Source organism: Heteronotia binoei, chromosome 5 (assembly GCF_032191835.1).
Source record: "Heteronotia binoei isolate CCM8104 ecotype False Entrance Well chromosome 5, APGP_CSIRO_Hbin_v1, whole genome shotgun sequence".
NCBI classification, from domain to species: domain Eukaryota; kingdom Metazoa; phylum Chordata; class Lepidosauria; order Squamata; family Gekkonidae; genus Heteronotia; species Heteronotia binoei.
In genome coordinates this window covers 46,666,412-46,693,779 of record NC_083227.1, presented here as the reverse complement: position 1 = coordinate 46,693,779, position 27,368 = coordinate 46,666,412, and the positions used below count along the sequence as shown (strand labels likewise).

The 27,368-nt window shown below is 45.1% G+C and overlaps 1 protein-coding gene across 2 annotated transcripts in view; it reads left to right on the top strand.

Annotated features, from left to right (window-relative positions):
• Positions 1–27,368, top strand: part of FHIT (fragile histidine triad diadenosine triphosphatase) — a 1,817,261-nt gene that overhangs the window by 1,768,091 nt on the left and 21,802 nt on the right. For both annotated transcript variants that reach the window (XM_060238269.1, XM_060238268.1), the window contains exon 7: positions 22,501–22,604. In XM_060238269.1, coding sequence (XP_060094252.1) covers positions 22,501–22,596 — 96 coding nt within the window. In that variant the 3' untranslated portion in view covers positions 22,597–22,604. The remainder of the gene's footprint in view (positions 1–22,500; positions 22,605–27,368) is intronic.

Here is a 27,368-nt window from a genome sequence, read left to right as displayed (position 1 = left end):
CCACGTCGCCACAGCCTGTAAGGCCCGATCCAGGTTCCCCGGGGCGTAGCCAGGCCGGCCATCCATTAGCAGATAGAGCTGGGTGTCATCCGCATATTGATGGCAACCCAGCCCAAACCTCCGGACAATCTGGGCAAGGGGGCGCATGTAGATGTTGAACAACATTGGGGAGAGAACTGCTCCCTGAGGCACCCCACAATCAAGTGTGCGCCTCTGGGATCGCTCACCCCCAATGGCCACCCTTTGTCCCCGATCAGAGAGGAAGGAGGAAAGCCATTGTAAGGCCAACCCCCCAACCCCTATGTCGGCGAGGCGGCGCTTTCGCAACTGGTGGTCGACTGTATCAAATGCCGCCGACAGGTCTAATAACATCAGTACCGCAGCGCCGCCCCGATCCAGATGCCGCTGGAGGTCATCTACCAAGGCGACCAGCACTGTCTCCGTCCCATGGCCCGGTCGGAACCCAGACTGGCACGGGTCAAGAACGGAAGCGTCATCTAGGAACCTCTGTAGCTGCAACGCCACTGCCCTCTCAATAATTTTACCTAGAAATGGTAAGTTAGACACCGGACGGTAGTTTGCCAATTCAGCCGGGTCTGCTGTACTCTATGTACTAGAGATGACAACAGCATGCAGGGCTTGGACGTATACAGTTTCACATGTGCATAAAACCCCCAAATCAAGTTGTTATTTCAAGAAAAGGGTGTGGTAGAATGAGAGGAAGGGGAGGCTGTGAAGATTTCATTTCCTTAGGCAGTAGAAATATGGCACAGCATAAGCAATTATTTCAGCATAAGCTGTTTTTTCAAGTTATTTTAGAATTTGTAACAAAATTGGAGGTTCCACATAATACTTCTTAATAAACACATGAACTATATACAGGAGAACAATCTTTCTCAAGAAGTTATTAGCTGTTGTCTCTGTGGTTAAAAGGTTATTTTCAGATTCTTGCCCTGCCTTTAGATATGATTGATCTATCTTTTCATTACATTCTCTGGACAATGCAATATCTGAAGTCCTATTCATCAACCATGTTGCAGAACACACATATAATTAGTAATCTTTGTTGTAAAGTGTAATATACCTAAGGCAGAATATTTGTATCTCTGCACAAATCTGACAGAACTGGATTTTTGGAGAACAGTAATTAGCTGTCAAAATTGGTTTTTAAAAAGATTATAAAATTTATCAATATGCCCTGTAGTTATACATTAATGTGAAGGGCTTACAAACAAAAACAAGAAAAAAGATTGATTTGGAATTAGCTCACAGCTAAAATTGAGCTTACATGGAATTACATCAGAATTCTAGCTGTAGAAGACTACTTGGAATGTCGGACTGTATCCCAGATGTGCAAAAGTTAATTAGAATAGTTAATTGTAGAAAATGAAGACCAAGACTTGATGTATATGAGAAAACTTGAATTTATTTATACTATCTTGGAGCTAGGTTGGGTCTTATTATAGGCTACTAGACAGCTCCTAGGTGCTTTGTCATCCTATGCAACACATAACTTATGGCATATATGAAACAATTTATAACGCTTATGGCTAATTACTGACAGATACTTGTAAAATAATGTCACAGATGTGGCCAAGAAGATATGGCAACAGTTGCTGGCCTTAACCAAAACTATCATGGAGGGTATTCTTGGACTGCAGAAACAGCTAGTTCAGTCTGTTAGCTAAAGGTGCCATACAGAAAGTGTAAAGACGCAGAAAAAAATAGCATTGAAGAGTGGTAAGAAACAAAGGAGTAACACAACAGCTTGGCCTTTTGAAAATTAGAAACATCCTAAGCCATATCAATGTGTTGGGGTCCGGGTTCAACAAGTGTCTTAGAATGGTAAGAATGTGCATCTTAACAGAAGTAAAGATACAGTTCAATCAGGGTTGCCAGGTCCAACTTTAAAAATATCTGGGGACTTTGGAGATGGAGATGGGAGATTTTAGGGGTGGAGCCAGGAGGCTTTCCCATTCCTTAAAATAAATAAATAAAAATAAACCACTGCAGTTCCCCTGAATACAGTTTTCATTTCCTCATCCCCCAGTAGCTACATTTCAAATAAATGAAAGTGAACACACATGCATACTCACACTCACAAAGCAGCCAAAATAAACACAGTTATCATGTGCACACTTTTGTGATCTCATAGGGGCAATTTACTCATGGGAGTTACTGAATGCAACAATCTGCTGTATTTCAACCAACTTCTTCAGACTAACAGGAAAATGAAAGCAGAGCAACCTAGGGGGTGGAGTTTTCTTCCAAACAGAGGGACTCTGCTCACTTCTCTTCCATTCTCACATTCTTCACACACTCACTTATTTTAAGCCTGAACAGATTTAAAGGCACATGGCAGCTGTTGGGGTAGGGCTTCTCCCCACCAGCCAGCTGGCTGGTGGCAAGGAGGAGCCTGTAAAATTAAGGGATCCCCCACTAGGACCTGGGAGCTGACAAGCCTAAGTTCAATGATGGGGCAAGTAGCATGAATGAAATGACAGGTTTAAGAAGATATCCAATTATAGATAACTTTTTATGATGCTTGAAGCTAAATTAGTTAGCCAAAAATGTGCTCCCTTATCAAGTGGGACAGCTAGCTATTATTGGAAGATTATTTTAAGAAGTTATAGATATGGAAGTCTGAATTGATGAGGAACTTTTCCTTAAAATAGACTCCTTGCTTGTGACCTGTGTATTTTGGTTTAAGATATTTTATGGAATCATATAATTGCTCTCCTTTAATTATTTATGTAGTCATAAGGGGTGGTATAATTTTCTGTTGAGTCAATGTTAAAATATGAGTAATAATGTTATAATAACATGATCGAATGGAAGCAAAGATTCTCGAATAATGTTGTGTAGTGTAGCCATAACAAATCCAAAACACAGTTGAGGTGAACCTCTGGCCAGGAGTTGAATGTTAACTTATAAGAAAGCTAACTAGACACCTTGGGCTTCTTAAGTGCATGGCTGACCATTGTCATCCTGAACAATAGTTTAAAAGAAGAATGAATGAAAATAGTGAAGAATACAATATGAAAGAAAATGCCTTTGAGCACTAATAACGAACATTTTTGTTGTCTTAAGGGAGTTGTAAATTGCAGTTGTAGACTTAGGGGAATTGTAAACTGGAAACAATGGAGGAGAGAGATCTTAGAGTCTGTGCATTGCTATGTGATGCAGGTGCTGTGCAACATGGCAATTGGAGGGGAAATGTATTATATCTTTTTATGAGGCATCATTGAGAAGCCCTCTGATGTATCCTCACATATTGGAAAAGAATTGTTGGGCACAAGTCCATTGGACCATGGAAAAAGTTGGCCTCTGCTAATTCACCCATCACAAATGCACAGAATCAATCTATTTGTCAGTCCTTTCCATCAGAACATTTTCCTTACAATACGGCTTCTAGTCACTTCATCAATATGTACTCTGACCAGTGTTCCCTCTAAGCTGAGTTATTGTGAGCTAGCTCACAATTTTTAAGCCTCTGGCTCACACATTTTTGTCTTAGCTCAGGAAAAATGGCCCCAGAGCAAACTAATTAATGCAGCAGCTCACAGCTTTCATGCCAGTAGCTCACAAAATAGAATTTTTGCTCACTAGACTCCATATCTTAGAGGGAACTTTGACTCTGACTAATAATATCCTCAAAAAGGATTAGTGCAACATATGGCTCTGGAGGCAAATGTGACTCAGTACAGAAACAAATATGTCCCTTAATCTCTCTTGGAAGAGTATGTGTCGGGAATTACACAAAAAGTATACATTCTAATAAAACAAAATGCTCAGGAACTCTTAATGATTTGGCTCCTAAGAACTTTCTGCTTATAAAGAGAGAAGTAGGCAATATCACCCACTTTCCCCTCTTCATTGACCCTTCTGTGGTATCTATCCTGTGGTCCATAAGTTCCTCCTAACCCTAGCATGGGCTTTTGGGAGTCTCATGGGGCCACTGGGAAAAGGGGAAGGTGGTGTTATTTGCTGTGCAGGGCCTCCCAAAACATGAAACTGGCCTTGTTTTTTATCATTTCTCTTCCCTTATTGTTAAATGCCATTTCTCTTCTCTAACAGCTGTTGATAGGGTAGACCTGGTCTCTACCAGCAGCCTTTTAGATATTAAAAGGGGAAGGACTGAACTGGCCCAGGAGGGGACCTAGCATGCCAGCAGGTTTCTTCCTGCTGCTGGCATTGGAGGCAGCAGAGCTTGCCCTCTCAGCCAATATATGGGGGCACGTTGGTGGGCTCCAATGAGGCTAGGCTGCAGGCCCATAGCGCCCAATGGTGCCCACAGAGCCCAGCCTCCTTGTGGATTTTATGGGCCCCCTCTCCAAGCCTTGGCTCCCCCCTCCCCCAATCACCTCAGCACATAAAGCAGGTAGCGGCACTGGCAAGCTCTCCCCTGAAGCACTATGAGTAGAGTTGGCTGAGTGGATGGGCAGATTCCGAAAGTTGGGTGGGTAGGTGGGCAGACAGCCCCACCCCATGTTCCCAGGAGCCCTTAGTCCAGCCATGAAGATCTGGGGGCTCCATGGGCTGCCCTGTTTTCTACCACCATGATCCTGAATGGTAAGTTCTTGGGTGGATGGGAGGAGAAGCCCCTAGATTGCACAGGCTGCAAGGGCAGCTAGAGTCCTTTCGGGATGGGGAAGGAGGGAGGAGGACGGCCAGGATATGTCTCCCCCAGTCAGTGTGTACAAACCATGCATGTTCCCTGCTGTTCCTGGTTGGGGAAGGGCATAGGAAAGCAAGGAAATGAGGAGGGAGCACAGAGATACATATCAGCCTTCTTTTGAACTTTGGAATTGGAAGTTGATCACTGCAGGCTGAGCTCCAGGAAAGGTAGAAGGGGAATTGGAGCTTACCTGCAATTTAAAGCACACTGGAGGTGAGAGGGAGAGGGGTGGCCCCCAGCCTCTCCAGCTTCTTGCTCTTACCCCCATGGCCCCCTGTGGCCCCTTCACCCTGTGACTCTTAGCTACGGGCTCTTAGCTACAGCAATAATTTCCATAATGAAAACTCTCTCTCTCCCTCTCTGTGTGTGTCTGTGTAAAGTGCCATCAAGTCACAGCCAACTTACGGCAACCCTTTAGGGTTTTCAAGGCAAGAGACCTTGATAAGAAGTGGTTTGCCATAGTCTTTTTCTGCATAGCAACCCTGGAATTCCTGTGTGGTCTCCTTTGCATATCAGGAACTCCTTTGCATATCAGGCCAAACACTCCTGATGCAGCCAATCCTCCAAAAACATACAGGGCTTTTAGTACAGGGTCTACTGTAAGCTCCTGGAGGACTGGCAACGTCAAGGATATGTGGCCTAATATGCAAAGGAGTTCCTGCTACAAAAAAAAAAACAACAACCCTGGTCAACACTACTTAGCTTCTGAGATCTGACAAGGTTGGGCTAGCCTGGGGCACCCAGGTCAGGGCAATGAAAGCAGTGCCCTGTTCAGAATCGAGATCAAAAATTATTACAAAAATTTCTAAAGAACATACCCCACCCTTGTGCATTGTTTGAATGCTAATTTAGCTGTTTAAGCTCCTCCAAAATAAAATTAATAAAATTGTGAAACCAAATCCTATATGAGCATTTTCGTATCCCATCTCTTTTCTATTATGAGTTCTTAAACATGCACCATTATTATTTATTGCTCAATATTCTCACTTGGGGAGAGTCAATGTTCCCTGTACTGTTTCTTTTTTATGATTTTGTCAATGATTTTGTTCTCCTTTTGTTCTTTTTATTTTTTGCAGATTCCTTCATGTTGCTTGCTTACCTATGTTGCACTATTTAATGGGCAATTTACGCAGGATTCATATGTCTAATATATGTCATGTGTATATCTAATAGACATGTAGTGGACAAATGTAATTATTGCTGCAGAAGTATCACTGAAAGCCCATTTGATAGGGAAAATGGTATAAAAACAAAGAATCATAAATTTGATTCACACAAGAGAGAAAGTGAAATTAAAATGGCCTTTTTGGGGTAGAACATCAAGGATAAGAAATATAAAATCATCCCTGTTTCTTACTTATCTGAAAGTATATGTTCTGCTTTGTGTTTTTCCTCATACATCAGTAAAATGACACTGGAATTTGATTATGCTATCCAAGTTTGTGAACACAACTCAGTCAAAACATGCTTGAAAAGCTTCCAGATATATGTCTTCTCCTCTGCATATACACTCCAGTATCGATAAAGCTGCTACAAATATTTGGAAGGTCTTTGCCAAGTTGATCTTCTCTTTCCAAGAATTTCATCTCAGCTTGAGTCAAAATGGCATTTGGTCAAGATCTAAGCTGTTTCCAAGAATGAAGTCTACATATTCATAGTCTGCATTTCATATAGATTAGAAGCATGATTGGGCACACAATTTGGAGGACACAAATATCTCCAGATGGTGCAGTGAGCAGACTAGATGCTTATTCAGGTCATGGTTTAAGTTGGGCAGTAGTTGGGACCTCTGGTGCAGTGTTGTTGTTGTTGCTTTCTGAGACCTCCCCACTAGGGATGGGCACAAACCGGGAAAATCTGGTTCGGGTTCAGATGGTCCCCAAGAAGAGAAGCAAGTTGGGGAGAGGTGGGCACTAAACTAAGCATGGAGAGCTGGGCACTAAAATCACCTCAAGTCAGTCCCCAAGACTGGAACAAGTTCCCTAAGGTAGGGTGGATGCAGGGAGGCAGCCTTGCAAACACAAATCACCCCTCCCCAAGGAGAAACAGGTCAGTGGGGGGGGGTCAAATGGAGAGCAGCGGGCACGACAGACAAAAAGTAAAGAGAGGTCACCCCAAACAAAAAGCAATCCAGTGTGTGGGGGGGAGGGAAGGGGCAGAATGGCAGAAAACAAAGTTGAATCCCCCCCAAAAAAGCAGCCCCCCCAAACAAAATACCCAAAGAGCAATCCCTTGTCTTACGGCAACCCAAAGTGGTATGTGTGTGTGAACAAAAATGAAAAAAGGAAGGGAAGGAAATCCACCAAGGAAGCAGACAGCAGGAGAATCCTGCTAAACAAATATGCTATGTGAAAGGAATTCAATCCTGATTTTCCTACCCTTTGCAACAAACAAACAAACGAAAACCAAATTGCAGTACAGAAGGGCAAAGCCAATCCCCCTGGCCGCTGACTGAGTAATGCGCCGTACTACGCACTCCTGCCTTGACCCGGAGGGCCCATTCTAAAAACGTGCTGAACCGCTCGAAGGCTGAACACAAGACGGAGCATCCCATTGGAAGCACTCTGTCTAAATAAAAACTCTCGCTCTGAACAAGCTCCCAAGGTCACCGTGCAACCACGCTGTCCTTGGTCGGTTTTGGACCGACGGACACGAAGCAACACTTGACCACCCGAGAATTTAAGATCGCCCATCAGCAGCGCCCTTCCCGAAACATCATTCTGGGAAATTACCACCAGCTTGGACACCCGCAAGGCCCCAAAGAAAGGTGTCAGAAAAAGCGCCTCTTTGAAATTTGAGGCACACACTGCTCCCCAGCTGGAATGCAACCCTTTCAATATGCTAGAGGAAATTGGTTGCCTGAGGTCCGCCTGTGGTCCAGCCTCCCGTGTCCAACCCTCCAGCATTTTTTGAATCCGGCAATCCTTCGTTGCATCCATGAACCCCTGGGCCTTACTCAAAAATGACAGTGCCTCCACCTGTCCCCTGATGGTCTTTACCGATAGGCCTCTCTTCTTCTGCCACACACAGAATTGCATTAGGTGCTTCATCAGGATGGGCGAGGCATCAGGCAACCCTGCCCCTTCTCTAAAAACAGCAAACTGGCTAGCTTCCCAGTCATACGACCTTTTAGTGCTAGGCGCTATGGCAAGTTGGATCGCCTGGCCAACTTCATCCCTCAAATCCGCCAAATCTCTGCTGGAATGCGCATGGGTAATGGGTCGGCCTCTGGGGCAAGCTGACAAAAGTTCAGGAGTTCCTTCAATTTATCGGCGGGCAGCCGTGATAACTGCTGCACAGTATCGATTTCAATACCCAGAATGGTCAAAACCATGGTTGAGCCCTCCATTTTCTCCTGGGCCAGTGGCACCCCTAGCTCCCTAGTCAGCCTCTCAAACATAGCTAGCAGGAGGGCACATTGGCCTGTCCCTGCAGCACCCACAAAGAGGAGTCATCCAAGTAATGCACCGTACTACGCACTCCTGCCTTGACCCGGAGGGCCCATTCTAAAAACGTGCTGAACCGCTCGAAGGCTGAACACAAGACGGAGCATCCCATTGGAAGCACTCTGTCTAAATAAAAACTGCCTTCAAACACAAAACCTAACAGTTCAAAATCATCCAGATGTATGGGGAGGAGACGAAATGCCAACTTAATATCACACTTCGCCAGTTTCGCACCCACTCCACACCCCCGCAATTTTTCCACTGCCCGGTCAAAGGACGTGTATTTAACGGAGCACAACTCTGCTGGGATGGCGTCATTCACCGACTGCCCACATGGGCATGAAATGTGATGTATCAGGTGAAACTCGCCTACTACCTTTTGGGGGACTATACCTAGTGGGGACACATGCAGGTTGGGGACTGGCAGGGCCTTGAAAGGGCCCAGCACTCGCCCCTCCGCACATTCCTTTTTGATTTTAGCTTGAACAATGTGCTCTAAACCCTTAACAGAATGCAAGTTTGAACTGGAGAACGATGCCCATGGGCCCTGACAAGGAATCCTGAACCCCCGTGAGAAACCTTCCCAAAGGTAACGTCTATCCTCTACCCGGGGGTAGTCCTTCAACAGGTCCCTAAAGATCGTCAGGCGGATGAGCCTGGGCCCCTTTTCCAGTTTGCTGGGATGCCCCCCCCCCAGCCTCTTACCACTCTTTGGTCTGGCCCTATTGCAAGCTGTGAATGCATGAGACCCACCGCACAATGTGCATTCGTGCTTGTACTTGCATGCTTTTCTGGCACACATGCCTTGGGAGGTGAACTCCCAGCAAAGCAGTCATGGCTGAACCAACTGCCCCGTGGGTGCCAGCGGGGCTTGCCATCTTCTGAACTAGGTGGCCACTATCGGACCTGTCCCCAGCATTAGGCTTAGCTGGTGCCAAAAGCTGCAGCCACAGCTGCTGATTGATTTGGTCCCATGGGAGACCCGGATTAACAGCCACCTTCATCTGGAATTTCTCATCATACTGAAGCCACGCTCCCCCTGTAAAATCAGTATACGCCCAATATATGATGTCGCAATACTGAAAAAGGGGGGCGGCCTGCCACGGCTGGTCCCTTGCAATGACCCCAGCATAAATGAGGAATCCTGGAAGCCAGTTAGCCCATGTCCTATCCACTTTCCTTTCCTTGAGCTTCTCTTTATCCTTCTCATCCAATTCATCCTTGGACTTCTTCTCTAACTCCCTGAACAGGAGGCTGAAGACGTCCACATATTCTCCTTTCAAAATCTTATCCCTGGTTGCTACCGTAAGGTGATCACCCAGTGGCATGGCTGGGTCCCTGAATGGAAATGCATGAAAAGGCACCATACTATAAGGGACTGGCGATTGAGGAGGGAATCCCCACCCACCCCACTGCAATGAGGGCCAAGTGGGGGGCAGGGATGCAGTCTGTTGCTAACCCCAAGCAACACCCCGGCAGATGTGGTTTGCCCCCCTGTGCTACCCCCTTGGCTTCCCGCAGCATGGGCCCTGGGACAAAAAGGAGGCCCCACCTGCAGATGTATGGGTGGACCCGATCCCCTGTAGGCTGAAAAGGTAGTAGGGGGCGCTGCAGCTGGCCCAGCGGTACCGGAGGCTCTGCTAGGGCCTCATGGCCAAACCACCCCCTGTTGTGTTACAGGAAACTTACCTTCCACCTCCGTGGGCACCACTGCAACTGCCTCAGGCTCATCATGCTTGTCCTCCTCCATCTGTCCTGAACCCCCTGCACCATCCCCCTGTAGGATAGAAAGCCGAGCCAGCACCTCTTTTTGAAACAACAAGGTGGCCGCTCTCCCAGAACCCATCATGCTGGCTGAACGTCGAGAGGTGCTGCCTACCCCAAGAGCCTCAAGCTGCCCCATAATGGCCCACCTAGTTTGTATGTCCTCCCCATCCTCCAGTGGGGTGGCTCCTGGAGGGGCCTCTTGGGAGGTCTTTTTGCAGGCTGCTTGCCCTTAGACGGGCCCTGACCCTTTTTGGGTGCCATGGAGCTTTCCCTTTAGCCCCTACCCTGCTAAAATCACTTGCCGTCAGCCTGCTGGGGCAAAGTCTGCTACTATGAGGTGGCAGACCAACCGCCTGCTGCCAGTCTTTCCCAAACCAATCCTCCCTGGCCGCTCCGACCCAAGCCTCAGCCACCGGCCGGCTGTGTGCTCCAAACCGCCATCTCACGCTACACCCGACCACCTATGGCGCTCCGATGCATCTGCTCCTCTGCTGCCCGCTACGCACTGGCCGCTTCTTCCCCCGTTGGGATTTGCTGCCGCCTCCATCACCACGAGAGAGCCACCCCCAGCTGCTGACGCCGTCCGCCACTTTGGGTAAATGCCCCCCGCTGCAGGCCGCAAGCGCTGCCCTACTCTATCGCTGCCGAGGGCTGAAGCTGCTGCTTCAGCTGAGAGCAACAAACTAACTGCACCACTGGGGGCATGGCCGGCCTTTTAAGGCCATCCTTGCTCCTAGCTCATACCCGGATGAGCCAGGGGAATCCTCTGCCTTCTCTCCTTCCAAGGGGGCAATAGACGAACCCCAGCCTTAGCAGCCAATGGCTGCTTGGCTGGGAGGGGGCCGAAATGTGTGAACTGACTCCAAAAAATTTAGCATTTACAATAATGCTAAATGATATGAACTACTGTCTGGGATGTTAGATTTGTGATGATCCATTTACACCTGATGCAGTCATCTGACAATATGCATGTTTGTGAGAATAATGCTTTTTAAGGATGAGCTAATACAACCACTGTAATTCTTCTTTATTCTGTCATTGGTTTTGAATTGCTTCATTTTCTTTGCTATTGTTGATGTCCCTTGTAGACGTCTGTATGCCATTTATATGTCATGTATATATTATACCCCATGTATATATTATGCATAGTAGATGCAAACGCAAGAAAATGAATTGGTTTAAGTGAGAACAATTCAGCAGGAGGAAAGAGAAAACAGTGCAAGAATAAAGACTCACAGGTTTGCTTCTCTCAGGAGAGAAAATGAAATCAGAAGTGGAAAGTCAGACTGAACAAAGTAGGATTATGGTTCAACATTCCTTATCTAGACCAATGGTTTTCAAACCTAGAAGTGTTGAGAATAACACAAAAAAGTACACATTCTGGTAAGACAAAAGGTTCAGGAACATATAATGGGTTGGTTTCTATGAGTTTTCTGCTTGTACAATAGGAAAGTGAACAACAGACAATTTCCCCTTTTTATTCAGCCCTCTGTGACATTTGCCTTGTGATCCATAAACTCTCCCTATCCCCAGCATCAATTTTCTGGGGTAGAACATGGCTGCTGAGGAAAGGTGAAGACAGAGAAAGCTTGTGGAATCCAAAACAATATTTGGGAGTAGGGCTCCCTACTGATGCCTGGCAACCAGTAGGAGTGGAGTTCCTGTGGTGATGAACTTCCTGCTGATGATGCAATGGGGTGGGGGCAACCAGTGGGGGCGGATTTCCTGCTGATGGTGCAATGGGGTGGGGGCAATTAGTGGGGGTGGACTTCCTGCTGATGGTGCAATGGGGTGGGGGCAACCAGTGGGGGTGGACCTCTTGCTGATGGTGCAATGTCACCTCTGTTGAATATCCAAAAGTGATGTTACATTGGCAGTGTGACATTGATGTAATACTCTAGGACTTCTGCAGAACTCTTCAATAAAACCATAGGGTTTTGTCCAAATCCTAGAACATTTCATTGATATCACATGGGTGATGTGCAGAGCTTTTTTTGTAGCAGAAACTCGTTTGCATATTAGGCCACACACCCCTGATGTAGCCAATCCTCCAAGAGCTTACAGGGCTCTTCTTACAAGGCCTACAGTAAGCTCCAGGAGGATTGGCTACATCAGGGGTGTGTGGCCTATTATGCAAAGGAGTTCCTGCTACAAAAAAAGCCCTGGTAATATGATATCACTTCTGGGTATTTACTGAAAGTGACATTGCACCACCTTTCCCTTCCCACCAGCCATTAGTAAGCCGGTGAGCAAACCAGAAAAGGTATCCCATTGAAGTGGAATATCTGCTCTCCCTATTTTGGAGTTTATGGCAAAGAATTTTCTCATACTATAAAACAGATTGGATATCATGGACACTATTCCACCGCACTGTTTCATTCTTAGTCCTACTTCAAATATCTGCAGAGAGCCACTTTTTTATATCTATGGCAAAATTCTCCAGGGGAAACAGAGGGATAAAAAAAATGGCAGTGCTGTTCTTTGGCCAAGACATCAGTCTTTCCATATACTGTTTATTGACCAAAAAACTATGATGGTTAGCATATCTCCACATCTTCATTGCTTCCCCCCCCCCCACCCAGTGCTATGTTTTTCCAGTTTCAGATTTTTTTTTTCTGCTAGCTGTACTGCTATGCCCTTTTACATTCTCCTACGCAGATTTCATCCTGCTTAGCTGACTACACTACATTAGAAAGCTATTTCCTGCCATTGTGAGGCATATATGCTACAATAGCTGTAGGCAAATTAACTGCATTATTGTTGTTCCACTGGCAGAAAACTCATTTTCATTTTGATACTAGCTCTAGGTGTGTTATAAATCCATCTTGTAACAATGTTAAGGACAGGATTTTTTTTTTTAAAAAAATCCCAAAATAAAAAAAATGTATATATTCGCCATGCGTGTTGTCGATGTCTGCCTCCGGCATTTGCGTTGCAGGATGTGAAGAAGGGAGGAGTTTAGAAAGGAATGCAAATTTCATCCTATAAATTCTGTGCAATTGAAAGAGGTAGAATGAAAGCCCTTCTCGTCAGTGCAGCTGCTGTCTGAAGTTACAGAGTTACAGCAAGGTGTGCAATGAATTAACAAGCAGGTCCTGAAAGGTAACGGATGATTCACTTGGTTGTCTTTATAAAGAAGGTCAGAAGAGATCATGGGTGAACTGAATGGAGTGCTGGATGGGATGCATGTCTTCTTCAAATGAAGCCTAGCAATTCTGTATTTTCTGCAAGAGCTGGACATCCCAGCAGATGCAAAGCTTGCAGCAAAAACTGTGGCCTGTGGCTCTTCCTCTTACTCTAAGGTCAAGGGATAATCAACTTGTAACATGATGTCATCATGCTGTCAGTTTTCCCGCACAGATAAGTGGCAGACAATGAAGTGGCTCAAATAGTGTCCTGTGTGTTTTAATCCAGTTTGGGGACTGGGGGTGGACAACTAGGAAGCCTATACCTACATAATCTCCTCATGCCAGTACAAGCATTTGATAACCTTGCCTGACATGATTATTTTCTGCACATAGGGACACATTTTTTGTTTATACAGAGGGACATTCAAACAACTGATCTCCTGCCCGCAGCCTCAAAAAGGAAAGTGGTTACTTTCTGGAGTGGTGATATTACATTGCCAGTGTGACATTGATGTAATACTCTAGGACAGGGGTGGCCAACAGTAGCTCTCCAGATGTTTTTTGCCTACAACTCCCATCAGCTCCAGCCATCAGCCATGCGAGTTGTAGGCAAAAAACATCAGGAGAGCTACCGTTGGCCACCGCTGCTCTAGGACTTTTGCAGAACTCTTCAGTAAAACCATAAGGTTTTGTCCAAATCCTAGAGCACCTCATTGACATCACATGCTGAAAGTGGTTTCTTTCTGGAGTGGTTACAGTTAGGGCATCTAGGAGCAGATTATACAGTATGTATAATCAGTTCTTTGTGAAAATGAGAGTGTCTATCACAGGAGTGGCCAAACTTGCTTAATGCAAGAGCCACATAGAATAAACATCAGATGTTTGAGAGCCACAAAACATGAACATCAGATTTTGAAGGGAGGGAAGGAAGGAAGGAAAATAGATTAGGGAGAGGTAGAAGAAAGTAACTTTAACTTTAAATGTGTTCTCCAAACTTCTGGCTGGCTTGGCTTGAAGAAGTGATTGAAAGAGACAAATGCCTTCTCCAAGCCAGCCAATCTGGTGGTGGGGGCTTCAAGGGCCGCACAATATGTGTGAAAGAGCCACAGGTGGCTCCTGAGCCACAGTTTGGCCACCCCTGGTCTATCTAAACAACCTTATTACACCGATGAGAAAATGCTGCCCCAACTAATTCTCCTCCTTCTCTAGCCATGTGTGTCTCTCCTCCTGAGACAGGTGTCCATTAAAAATACAAAAGAATCCTAACAGATTACACCAGCATTCTTTTTGCAACAGTAGGTAGCCAAATGTCTCTGGGAGCTTATATACATGTCATGACAGTGACAGCCTTCCCCTGCTACCTCCAACGTAGAGACTTATTTTCTATGAATCTGCCTAATTTATTTTGAAAGCCACATTACATGCAAACGTATGTAACAAATCTAATGATTTAAAAAAAAAGGCAGCTTCTGGAGGGGGTGATTTACAGTGCAATGAAGCAATGCATATTTAACCTTTTTCCCTGTTGGATACCTTTTACACAGCTACTTTCTTCCTTAATTTGCCTGTTAATGTCTGTCTTTCAAAGAGTTATGTTTTTGTTCTATAATGTTTTAAAAGCTGAATATCTTGCAGCTAAAAGGCCTCATGTCATGCCAAAATGCATGGATCAGTGCTGTCAACTGAAGGTTCTTAACATACATCAAGCCAACTCAGAAAAAAATAGATTTTTTGGGGGGGTAGAAATTCATGTATATTTGGGGGTACCAGTAAATTTTCCTCTAGTCAGGAGTTCCAAAGAAACTCAAATTTAATTTGGAACTTGAATTTCAACTCCATCCATGATCCAGAAGACAGTGTATAAGAGATCCTGGGTTGGATCCAAGGCATCCTTCTAAGGAAGATCTCTTTCTCTGGAGAAAGACTCCTTCCATTGAAGGAAAACCCCTCAATTAGTGGAAGGGAATCTTTAGAGCATCCTATATATATATATTATAGGAAAAGGTTAAAAGTTTGTGGAATGTTGACATAGGTGCATTCCTCCATGAGCTGTTCTGTGGATCTGAGACTGAACCAAAAGCAGGTCAGGAGAAAACCAGTGGAGATCATAATGGTGTCAGAAGAAGAAGAAAGAGCTAGATATGACACCCCTTGAGGTTCGTCATTCCATTATTAAATAGTTATTGCTTTGCTTTAGATCTTAGGGTTGAAAGAGACAATAAAAAGGACTTGATTTAAAGTTTCTCTGCCTTTCTCTTTCATCCCAGTACTCTCCTCTGCAGGGAGATTTCAGGGAGATTATGAAGGATTTACAGTCTGGAGAAAGAGAGGTTAAGTTTTATGGAATCACAATTTGACATATGTTGGTTTGTTTTGTCTTGGCAGAACAAAATAAGCAGTGGTGCATGTTAATGGGGCTTTCAATTCCCTCATCTCAGTTCTACACCCCAGCTAATATCTGGGAATCTGGAAGAATAAAAATGGCCTTTTTCTTTCCAAAAGGACGGTGTTTTCAAAATGAAAATCTAAGCCCATGATGATTTCTCTTCTTATTTTAGGCACACTGCTGTTAACCTTTAAATGCAATCAATCTTTGATGAAGCTCAAACTGCTCTGTAGGGACAGTAATTGATTCTCAAACTTGGTCTTGTGGCCTACAAACTACACTCAACTATTCTGACTTTCACGAGGCATTTTGCAGTAATTATGGTCTGGGTATTTCCAGGGTTTTTCCCTCCCAATGAATGGACCATTCCAGCTTTTAGGATTTTCTTCTGCTGTCAGTTTTCATACAACCAATCAATCCAACACAGAAAAATGAAGAAAAGAAACCAGACACAAGCATATGGTTAGTAGCAGATATACAATTTATAAAGCCTTGGTATTGGAAAAGAGGAAGGTTTACCCACATGCCTTTTATCACTTGATAGAAACAGTATTAAGGGGTGATTTGCATGTCTGAACAAGAGATTACAGATTAATCCCTACAGAAAATCTCATTTTTTTAGGAGCAAAACATTCTGATGAAATTCTTACCCAAATGGCCTACACATGTATAACTCCTGATGTTTGAAGTATCCCCTTGGAGTGTTAGGGGTATAGACATGTATTCTGGGGTATTTAGGTATACTAGGGTTGCCAAGTCCATTTCAAGAACTATCTGGGGACTTTGGGGATGGAGCCAGGAGACTTTGGGGGTGGAGCCAGGAGACACTGGGGGTGGAGCCATAAGCAAAGTTGTGACAAGCACAACTGAACTCCAAAGGGAGTTCTGGCCATCACATTTAAAGGAACCGCACACCTTTTAAATGCCTTCCCTACATTAGAAATAATGAAGGATAGGGGCACCTTCTTTTGGGGCTCATAGAACTGGACCCCCTGGTCCAATCTTTTTGAAATGTGGAGAGCATTTTGAGGAGAATAATTAGATGCTATGTTGAAAATTTGGTGCCTCTACCTTAAAATAGAGCCACTCCAGAACCCCAGATACCCCCAGATCAATTCTCCATTATACCCTATGGGAATCGATCTCCATAGGGAATAATGAAGTGCCCAGCAGACATTTCCCTCCTCTCCCCCCGTTTCTGATGGCTCTGAAGTGGGGGAGGGCCTGCTCTTGCCTGGGGATTGGCATCTCTACTCACCAGTTGGTGAACTTCCAACTTCTTCAAAGTAACACAGAACAACCAAAGGTTCACATTTACCTTTCCTATACAAATGACCTCTGAAAAGATTGTGCAACCAATGGAGGGTCTGGGCTGCTTTCACAGCCACTGGAGGCAGCCATGTTGTTCTGCCTTCTCCCTCCACCCCCATTCAGCCTTAAAGACACAAACACACCACCCCAAGAGCAGAAGTCTTTCCAAGTGGAGTCTGAAGCCTCCGGAGGTGGAAAGGCACATGGTGGCTGTGGGGGCGGGGCTTCCCCCCATCAGCCAGCTGACTGGGAGTGGGGAGGAGCCTGAGAAAGTAGGAGAACCGCTGCTGGGACCTTGGGATTGGCATGCCTAAGGCATACAAAGGTCCAGATTTGAGACTAACACATTGCTATGGGAATAGAGGATTTCCAGAAATAAGTAGGAGGGAAATAGAATCAAAGTTTAAATCTCTGTTTAGAGAAATAGCACAAGAAAAGCAGGAGGAACACAGACCGCAATATGCACACACACACACTCACTCACTCACAGTAATTATAACCCTAAGCAATTTAACACCTGAACAGTAAAAGAAAAAGTGAAGAGGATCAAATGAAAACATATAAACCCATCTGATAAGTATGGAAGTCATGGAGGGGTTCGGAGTGAAGGGAGAAGGTCACACAGCAACACTGAGCACCGAGTGATTGCTGGTGGCGATCAAAAGAAAGGTGACAATACAGGTCAGAGACAAAGACCAGCTCTCAATCTCTAAGGGTTTCTGTTGGTGAGGCACAGGGGCAGAAGGTGGATGGTCCAAAAATTTGCTTCTAATCTCTGGGTTTTGAGGGAGGCTATGTTTATACCCAGGCTTCATTTTGGGCAGGAGCTCGTGGGACCTCTAAATTTTATTGTCTCTTTTTTACCCTCCCCCCTCCAAATACTTGCTTCTGGGCTCTATTGTTCAGCCCTCCGGTGAGAATTTTGCTGAACTCTTAATATTTGGCAAACTTTCTAATATTTCCCCCATAAATATATGCAAATGAGTTGTGCTAATGAGCTCCAGCTCCTCTTCTTCTACAGCAGGGGTGAACAACGGTAGCTCTCCAGATGTTTTTTGCCTACAGCTCCAATCAGCCCCAGCCACTGGCCAGGCTGGCTGGGGCTGATGGGAGTTGTAGGAAAAAACATCTGGAGAGCTACTGTTGGCCACCCCTGTTCTAAAAAAGGACACCTGTTTATACCCCCCAAAAAAATTTTGGAAGCAGCATAACCACTTTGCCCCTAAGCTGGAATTGGACTGGACCCAAACATTTGAAGTCTATTGATCAATTTGGACTTAACTGCTGGACAGGGAAACTGAGCCTAGCAAAGTGACACATCAAAGACTCAGGATAAGTAACCAGAATTAACTGCTCATTTGATGGACTAGAGGATGGACAAAAAACAGGAGTGTACTGATTTAGGGGTTTGCATTTGGTTTATCTGGCAAACATCCCTCCCTGAAAAAAATACCTTACCTGTATTTTTCAGGTTTTTTAAACCCCAAAAACAAATTGCAGATTCTTTTCAGTTACTGATATAGCTGAGCCCAAATAAAAGCTAATACTATTTGGCTTTTATTCAGGCGTGGCTTGGAGAAGGCATTTAAAGAGACCATCGCCTTTTTAAATGCCTTCTAAGTTCAGTCACGGAGTCATTCAGCGGTGGTGGCATAGGCCAGCTTGAAGAAGGCAAAGAAGAAGAGGAGGAGGAGATGATTAGGTTTATACTTACAATCTCCTTTCCCTTCCTCTCCCCACAACAGACACCCTGTGATGTAGGTGGGGCTGAGAGAGCTCTTTTGAGAACTGCTCTTGAGAGAACAGCTCTGAGAGAACCTGTGACTGCACATGGAGGAAACTGGCTCAAGGTCACCAACCAAGCTTCCATGGTAGAGTGGATATTCTAGCCTGGATCTTCCAGGCTCTAGCCCAGCCCTCTAACAACTATGTCATTCTGCCTCTCATCCAAATTGAAAAGCAACTGTCTTAATCCATACAATAAATAAATGGTGATATATTGTATTACATGGTTTCTCCATTTTTTTATTTTATGGGTCAAGGTGTTTCTCATTTTGAATTTCTGCAGTACATTTCTTTTCTCTTTTTTCCATTTTGAGACCTCTCACACTCTTGTACCTTGTTTTGAGGTCTATAGAGGTTTGTCCTTTTTCACTTGATTTTTGAATCAAAGCATCGAGCTTGTAAAACTTGAACAGAAAGAGAGAATGGAGACCACAGGAAGAATGACCCTCTTGGCCTTAAAACTAGCTCGGTCTGAACTGAGGAAATATTGTACCTAGCCTGGAAATGACACTGTACTCCAGATTTCCGGTTCACTGCACAGAAATGTTCTGCAAAGCATCCACTAATGAAAAAGATCAGAGGGCATAGGTTTTTGAACATATGAAGCTGCCTTATACTGAATCAGACCCTTGGTCCATCAAAGTCAGTATTGTCTTCTCAGACTGGCAGCAGCTCTCCAGGGTCTCAAGCTGAGGTTTTTCACACCTATTTGCCTGGACCCTTTTTTGGAGATGCCAGGGATTGAACCTGGGACCTTCTGCTTCCCAAGCAGATGCTCTACCACTGAACCACCGTCCCTCCCTAAAGAACATATGAAGCTGCCTTATACTGAATCAGACCCTTGGTCCATCAAAGTCAGTATTGTCTTCTCAGACTGGCAGCAGCTCTCCAGGGTCTCAAGCTGAGGTTTTTCACACCTATTTGCCTGGACCCTTTTTTGGAGATGCCAGGGATTGAACCTGGGACCTTCTGCTTACCAAGCAGATGCTCTACCACTGAGCCACCATCCCTCCCCTTTTCAGGGGCTACAGCAAATTAATATGGTAATATATTATGTATTAATATGCAAAGACATGGTGAGAAGGAGCTGTTGTTCAGTCGCACAGTCGAGTTCGACTCTTTGCGACCCCATGGACAAAGTCATGCCAGGCCCTCCTGTCTTCCACCATCCTCCGAAGTCTGCTCAAATTCATGTTTGTTACATCAGTAACGCTGTCCAGCCATCTCTTCTTTTGCCGTCCCCTTCTTCTTTTGCCTTCTGTTTTTCCTAGCATCAGGATCTTCTCCTGATGAGAAGGAGTACTGTGTAGTAAATTAATTGAAAGGCAAAAACCACACTGCTCACACAATTCTACAAATGTAAGTTGTAGTCAAAATTATACTTTCTCCTCAACAATCCACAAGTACAAAAAGATGTATGGTGTTTTTAAACTAGCCTCCTTAACTTGCAGTACAAATATAAATACTCTCTAAGATGTGGCCTTCTTCAAGCAGACGTCTGACTTTTTGGGCTTTCTGATAAATTACCTGCCCCTTTCACCTCGAGCAGAAAATGCCCTTCCACCAATAAGCACTGACTGTCACTTTTGATTACTTGTAAATGGTGAAGCTCTTTGAATATTTCTGCTTGTAAAGAAGGATTCCTTTTCTGACCCCTGTTTCTTAGTGTGAAGTTGTTGTGAAAAGTAGGCAGACATTTTTTATGTTTTTTTTTCTTGTTAGCTGCTGTGGAATAGCATGTTTTGGTTCTGGTGGTTTGGTGGTGATCATTGTTGCCTTGACCTTTATACACACTTCATGCTGTCATATGGTTCATTCAACAGCATTCCCCCCTCCATCTCCTCAAAGGAAGCATGAGGGTGGGAGGAGCCAATTGGAGCTCAGCACAGGAGTGCTGGCTAATCAAGGGCTGGCTTGCCAGCCAAGTTTGTCAATAGCCACCCTCCATCATCAGTTTGGCCCAGCATGAACTCCCCACCCACCTGCCCTCTTTTTATTATTACTCAGATTGGCAGTGAGGAGGCCCCTTTTTTCGCCTGCTGTTTGTAGTCAGAGGGGGTGAGGGATAAATAGGCCTGGCAAAGCTGGTTAGGCCCTAATTGGAAAGGTGGGGGAAACATGAGTTGAAAGCACCCTGAGTTATCAGCGATAGAAGGGGTTCCCAGATTGGGTGCCTATGGGCTTTGCAGTCAGTGTGTCTCAGTTGGGGGCCTCTTTGGGGTTGGAGGAGCATATGACAAGCCTTAAGGCTTGGCAGTCGTGAGCTGAAATGTGCACTTCCTCATCTCTATGCACTGGTGTGTGGGCCATGACAAGCAAGGTCCAGAGGGATCCTGAATCTGGCTGTGATCCAGGGTAGGTTTGCCCTGTTAGGACACTTGCTTTGCAAACAAACTGCATTTTTTGTGCACTGGATTTTTGTATCCATGCCATTCAGACTTCAGGGTTTTGATTCAAAAAATGATTGACATTGTTTTCTGATCTTTGAAAGCCTGCCAACCTCTGAATCACTCATTGAATCTGAAGGGGCATCATCAAGCCCTATTTTTGACAATATTGCTAGGTTTTCCCAGCAGATGACCCAGAGCATGCTATCCTATACTGAGGCAATATGATTTAACAGTTATATTGCAGGACTGAATGCACCAGATCAACAACTCTCCCGTCTTGTCAGAAAAAGCTCTCTCTCACTCACTCTCTCTCTTTCTCATGACTCACCTCTAACATTTCTGGCCAATTTGTTTAAATAAGAACCAAATGTGAAATACAATGCCCTTCCCATTTACATCAGACTGTTAGTGGACAGAGCCATCAAAGAATGCTATAGTAGTCTCCCTTTAGAGAACATCCTCCCACTACCATCTATGAAAAACATAAATTTATTTATTTATTATTTCAAATTTCTATTCCACCCTTCCCAAAATGGGCTCAGGGTGGGTCACATCAGGAATAAAACAATTACATAAATTCTAAAACAACAAGCTAAAACCAAACAGGTCAGTTTCCTGAGTAAAACATTCAAAATGGCAGCCCATTTCAAAACCTGGTCCCTGGTTGAGCAAATAAAGACAGATGATAATAATCAAAAACAGTCACTACTTCAAATCAGGCTTATGGATGGGCCAGCATGTGGCAGGGAGGCCATACTGATGTTCAGTGATGTCCACCGCCTCACTTAAAGGCCTGACGGAACAGGTCTGGTTTACAGACCCTGTGGAACTGCAACAGGCCCCATAAGGCCTGGATCTCCAGTGGGAGTTTGTGCCACCAGGTAGGGACTAGGACAGAAAAAGCCCTGGCCCTAGTTGAGGCTAAGTGGACACATCCTTTGGGCCAGGGACAACCAGGAGGTGTTGCTCAGCAGAGTATTTAAAAAAATAGCACTTCTGGTGTTCAAAATGTTTTGCTGTTTTGTTCTGAGCCTTACAACAGCTGGAATGCCTGCAAACTACAGATTGCCAGCAGTTCAATCTTAAGCAGATGTCTACATTCATAAATCCATTTAAGTCAGTGGGCTTAGAAGAGTGTAATTTTGCTTAGAATTGCATTGCTAAGCATGGAGGCTTGCTTGAGGCCACCAAGAGAATTTGTGGCTGAGGCAAGGGTCATACTGGATACCTCCCAGCTCCTTTTCTTCGCTATTACTCTATTACTTCACTAATGTGCAAGAAAATGCTTGATCTTCCTTTTCTTTGTTTCCCTCCCCTTGAAAGCTCACTTAATGATGATCCTCCCCTCTGTCTTTCATTAGTTTGATTTTTAGTTCCACACAATTTCAGATGAGCTACAACTTGTAATGAGGTTAGGACTTACTGACCAAAATGTTTCTCCCAGAACTTAGGATCCTCCTATTCCTTTGAATTTTAGACCCATTGACCATTGATCGTAAGCTCCCTACTCTCAGTGTCTTCTAATTGCATTCCCTTATATACTTCAGAAGTGTCCAGATGCCATCGATTAATTAGCCCCATTCTTCACTTTTCTTTTTTTCCTACCCAGCTTCAGCATCATGACAAAGAGGATTCCCCCGGCAAGTGGAGATCTGAGGAAGAAATGGCAGCAGAAGCCGCAATCCTCAAGAAGTACTTCCAGTGAAACAGGAGGTAATTATCCCTAAATCTTTTATTTAGATGGCATCTATCCAAGCACTCTTGTTATAAGCTCTGGAATTTTGCAGACTGATCCAATGAGCTGTTGAGACAATGTTATGGCTCATGGGATTCAGCATCAAGATTTTCCAGCCAGTACAAGGGGGACTGTTCAGCCATGCAAAAGGCTTATGCAACTCTGTTTAAGAGCAAGACATGGATAGTCCAATCATTGTCGTATGGCAGTGTTTCCCGACATGTGGGTCAGGCATGGAGAGCCCAGTGGACATTCAACCACCCCCCTGCTTTCTGATAACCAAGTAGGGGGAGGACCACCTCCAAACCAGGGAATCTCCTGCCTCCAACTGAGAATTTGCAACCCTAGGCCCCAAAAGTGGGTCACAAAGACTCCAAAAGTGGGTCGCAGGCCAGCCCTCCTGAATGGTTGCCCCTGCCCTGTCCATTACTCTCCACTGTATTTTGGAAACCAAGATTTGATCCTGGTAACAGTATTGTCCATGTTATACAATAGTTGGTATTTTTTTCTTCACTGCATATACATGTTGATCAAATAAAACATGTCCTGATGGTTAGTAGAATGAATTTCTTAGAACCTTAGTGGGGATTAGAGGGAATAATAGAGAAAAAGAGGGTGGCCAAAGGCTGAAATTTAACCTCCCTGTGCAAAGTCTGTGTAGATCTAAATGCCACTTGCTTGGACATTCATAGTGCAAGCAGCTGCACCTTTGTGCAACGTTCATTGGTTTCACAAAAACATTTGGTTAGTCACTGTAAAAAATGGAATGCTGAACTAGATGGGTACTGGGGGGGGGGGACACCCACAAACTTTGGATCAGCCCAGGATGGATCATCTCACCTAGTAAATTTGGACGTGGTTCACCATACAACTGCTGCTGCTATGGGACAAATCAGCTCAGGGGGCCACTAAAGGAACGCATATTGGCACTGTTGTTTTACAAGAGGTAGAACTATTTTTCAACCAATCACAGAATTAAGTGTGCAATATGTTCTGGACAGTTTGCAGAAGAAATCTTGAGACAGTGATGTGACTCCGGCTGCTCATATTTAACATATGATCCACCTGTACCCCAAGATCTTACTCACACACACTGGGTTACATACACACCTGGAGTATGTGTGGATCATAAGTTAAACATGAGCAGCCAGTGTGATGCAGTGACGAAAAAGCTAATGTGATCTTGGGTAGTATCAACAGAGGCATATCTGCCAAATTGCAAGATGTCATAGTCCCACTGTACACTGCATTGGTCAGGCCACACGTGGAGTATTGTGTGCAGTTCTGGAGGCCTTACTTCAAGAAGGATGTGAACAGAATTGAGCAGGTGCAGAGGAGAGTGATGAGAAAGGTGAGGGGTCTGGAGACCAAGCCCTACAAGGAAAGGCTGAGGGACTTGGGAATGTCCAGTCTGGAGAAGAGAAGGCTGAGGGGGAACATGATTGCTTTCTTTAGGTATTTGAAGGGTTGTCACTTATGGGAGGGCAGGGAGCCATTCCTGTTGGCAAGCAGAGGATAGGACTCACAAGGGCAGGAAGGTACTGGCTGGATATCAGGAAACACTTCTTTACAGTAAGAGTTGTTCAACAGTGGAATCAGCTACTGAAGGAGGTGGTGAGCCCCCCTTCACTGGCAGTCTTTAAGCAGTGGCTGGATGAACACTTGTCAAGGATGCTCTAGGCTGATCCCACATTGAGCAGGGGGTTGGACTAGACGGTCTGTATAGCCCCTTCCATGATTCTGTACATGCAAAATAGCTGTGGGAGCTTTCCCACTGATGAGAATATAACAAATATATAAGAAGACTGCAACTATAACCATGATCCTTCTTAATTTACAGCTGAAACCCATTGAATTAGATTGAAGAGCCATTTAGGAGATTAGGCATCTGGCAGGTCTACAGCAGGTTCCTAGCAAAATCAGTAGTGTCTCAGTTGATAATTTTGCACCTTTATTTTAGTACTACTGAAACAGAAAGAGTTTGCTTTATGACCCATTCCACAACAGTACTTGGATTTGAATTGATTCTAATCCCTTGAAGGGAATAAAAATAAATGGTCTTAAATCCATGTAGTTTAATCCAACTGTTTTAAGGATCAGATTTTTACAGTATGATCAGAAGTATTTTAGAACCAGCAAATCCAGTGCTCCTGAAAAGATATACGGCTACTGTGCTATGCTGACATCACATCCGTTATTTTCACTGGTTTGCTCAACATCACAAACTGTGGCAAGAGGTTGTGGCCCAGGCATGGTGACATTCTATGGGGGTCCAGTGAGGCCCCCACAGTAAACCCATTAGTATTTGATAGAAATTTATCTTTCTTGATCCATGAAATTATTTTATGTGATGGGACCATGTGGTGTGCAAGGATCCATGTTACAAGTTTGTGCCGAGCCCAGAAAAATGAGACTTGGGATCCAACATAAGGCTTCACTTTGTAGGGGCAATACTCCGGCATTGCAGCACTGGAGCAAGTATTCAGGATGTGGGATTTCAATCTCTGAAATTTTAATCTGATTCCCACTTCCTGTTCACAATAAGACCTCCTGGGAACCTCAAAACTCTGACCTGAAGAGGATGGAAGGAGGGAGAGAGAGCAGGAAGGAAGTTACTTTTCCCTAGGAGTGCTCATCTGCATCTCAAAGGGAGACTAGAGAGTAAACAGGAAGATGCTTGGTGTGTGCCTGCCTGCCCTGCCTACTTTGTGGTCACTTGCTTCTGGGGGTCTGAGGCACAGGGACATCATACCAGGTACTTCCAACAGAATTAAGGTTGAGGAAAAGAAATCTGCGTTCAGGAAGTTACAGATGGTGGGCTTTGCTGTGGCCAAGCAGCAACTGACTACAACAATACACATGGTTGACGTATCTGCCAAAACCATCACATCTGCTGTCTCCCTAAGCTGGCACTCTTGGCTGAGATCTACAACTTTACAACCAGACACCAGAGCCTTTGTGGAGGACTTGCCCTTCGAGGGTGAAGGTCTTTTCAGCTCAACCACAGACAGCATCCTCCAAGAGATGGACAAAAGCATAAAGACCTCGAGGAACCTGGGTGTCCCAACTTCATCTAGGACCGCCAAGACTAAGCAGTGGTATAAATCCTGGCCTAAGCGGCCCTACCAGAAATTCTCCTTGTATCAGCAGTGGAGACCTCGATCTTCCCAGCCGGAAAGTAGGTCTCCTTACAGGGGAAACAACCAAAACAGATTTGCCTCAGCACAAACCATGGGCAAATCTAAGGGTGCTTGCCCACAAAAGCTGGGCCTTTGACTTCCTAGTAGCATGCATTGCTGCCCCTACTTCATCAACCATTCGCCTTCGCCCATACCTTCCGGCTTGGGAGTCTGTCTCTACAGACAGGTGGGCTCTTTCCATCATACAAGAAGGCTACAAAATAGACTTCGTTCAGGATCTGACTCAGTCAGTGATTGTCACCACACCCCCTTCCCCACCTCTGCTGGCGGAGGTGAACAATCTCTTACAGAAACAAGCCATAGAAAGGGTCCCAGTAGAGGCCAGAACGGGAGGCTTCTACTCTCGTTATTTCCTGGTTCCCAAACGGGATGGGGGATTGAGGCCAATCATGGACCTTCGGAATCTGAACAAGTTTATCGTGTACCAGAAATTCAGAATGTCCACACTGCAAACAATTCTTCCCCTCATCAACCAAGGGGACTGGATGGCAACGTTGGATCTCAAAGATGCCTACTTCCACATCAGCATCCATCCTGCGTACAGGCATTTCCTTTGTTTTGCAGTAGGCTCCAACCATTTCCAATTCAAGGCTCTTCCATTCGGCCTGTGTACTGCACCAAGGGTGTTCACCAAAATGATGAGTGTTGTAGCAGCGCATCTCCGTCTCCAGGGTATAGTTGTCTTTCCATACATAGACGACTGGCTCCTTGTGGCGGAGTTGGAAGAATGTCTCTCCGACCACATTGCAACTACTCTTCATCTTCTCCACACCTTAGGTCTGCAGGTCAACATGGCAAAGTCTCATCTGACACCATCACGGACAGTTCAGTTTATAGGGGCCTTGCTGGACACAAGCCTTCACCGTGCTTTTCTGCCTCAGCAGAGAGCAATGGACATTATCAATTTGGTGCGTCTGCTCCAGAGTTGGAAATGGGGCACAGCACAACAGCTGCAGCGGATGCTGGGGCTGATGGTGGTGACTACAAGTGTGCTGTTGTTTGCAAAATTGAGGATGAGAGGCCTTCAACTGTGGTTTCTCAGACAGTTTCGACCTTTATGGGACTCACCTTGGAAGAGGTTTACAATCCCACCTTTGACTCTCAGGACCCTGCACTGGTGGAAATCCAGAGACAACATTTGGCAGGGAGCTCCCTTCCACTTACCTATGACAACAGTGACGATCACCACGGATACATCTTTGTGGGGATGGGGTGCTCACATGGACTCTCTGTGTGTGGGAGGCCCTTGGCTGCCTCATTGCCATATAAACTACCTGGAACTGCTGGCAATTCATTTCGCCCTTCGGTCTTTCTGCCCCAGGGTGAAGGGGAAGGTAGTTGCCCTATTAACAGGCAACACTACTGCCCTGTGTTATATCAACAGGCAGGGCGGGACAGTTTCTCGACGGCTCTGTGCGCTAGCACTAGAACTGTGGATGGAGTGCCTGGAGTACGACATTTATGTAAAGGCTGCGCACCTCCCAGGGGTGCTCAATCTGCAGGCGGACTCATTGAGCAGGGGGTCAGCATCTCCACACGAGT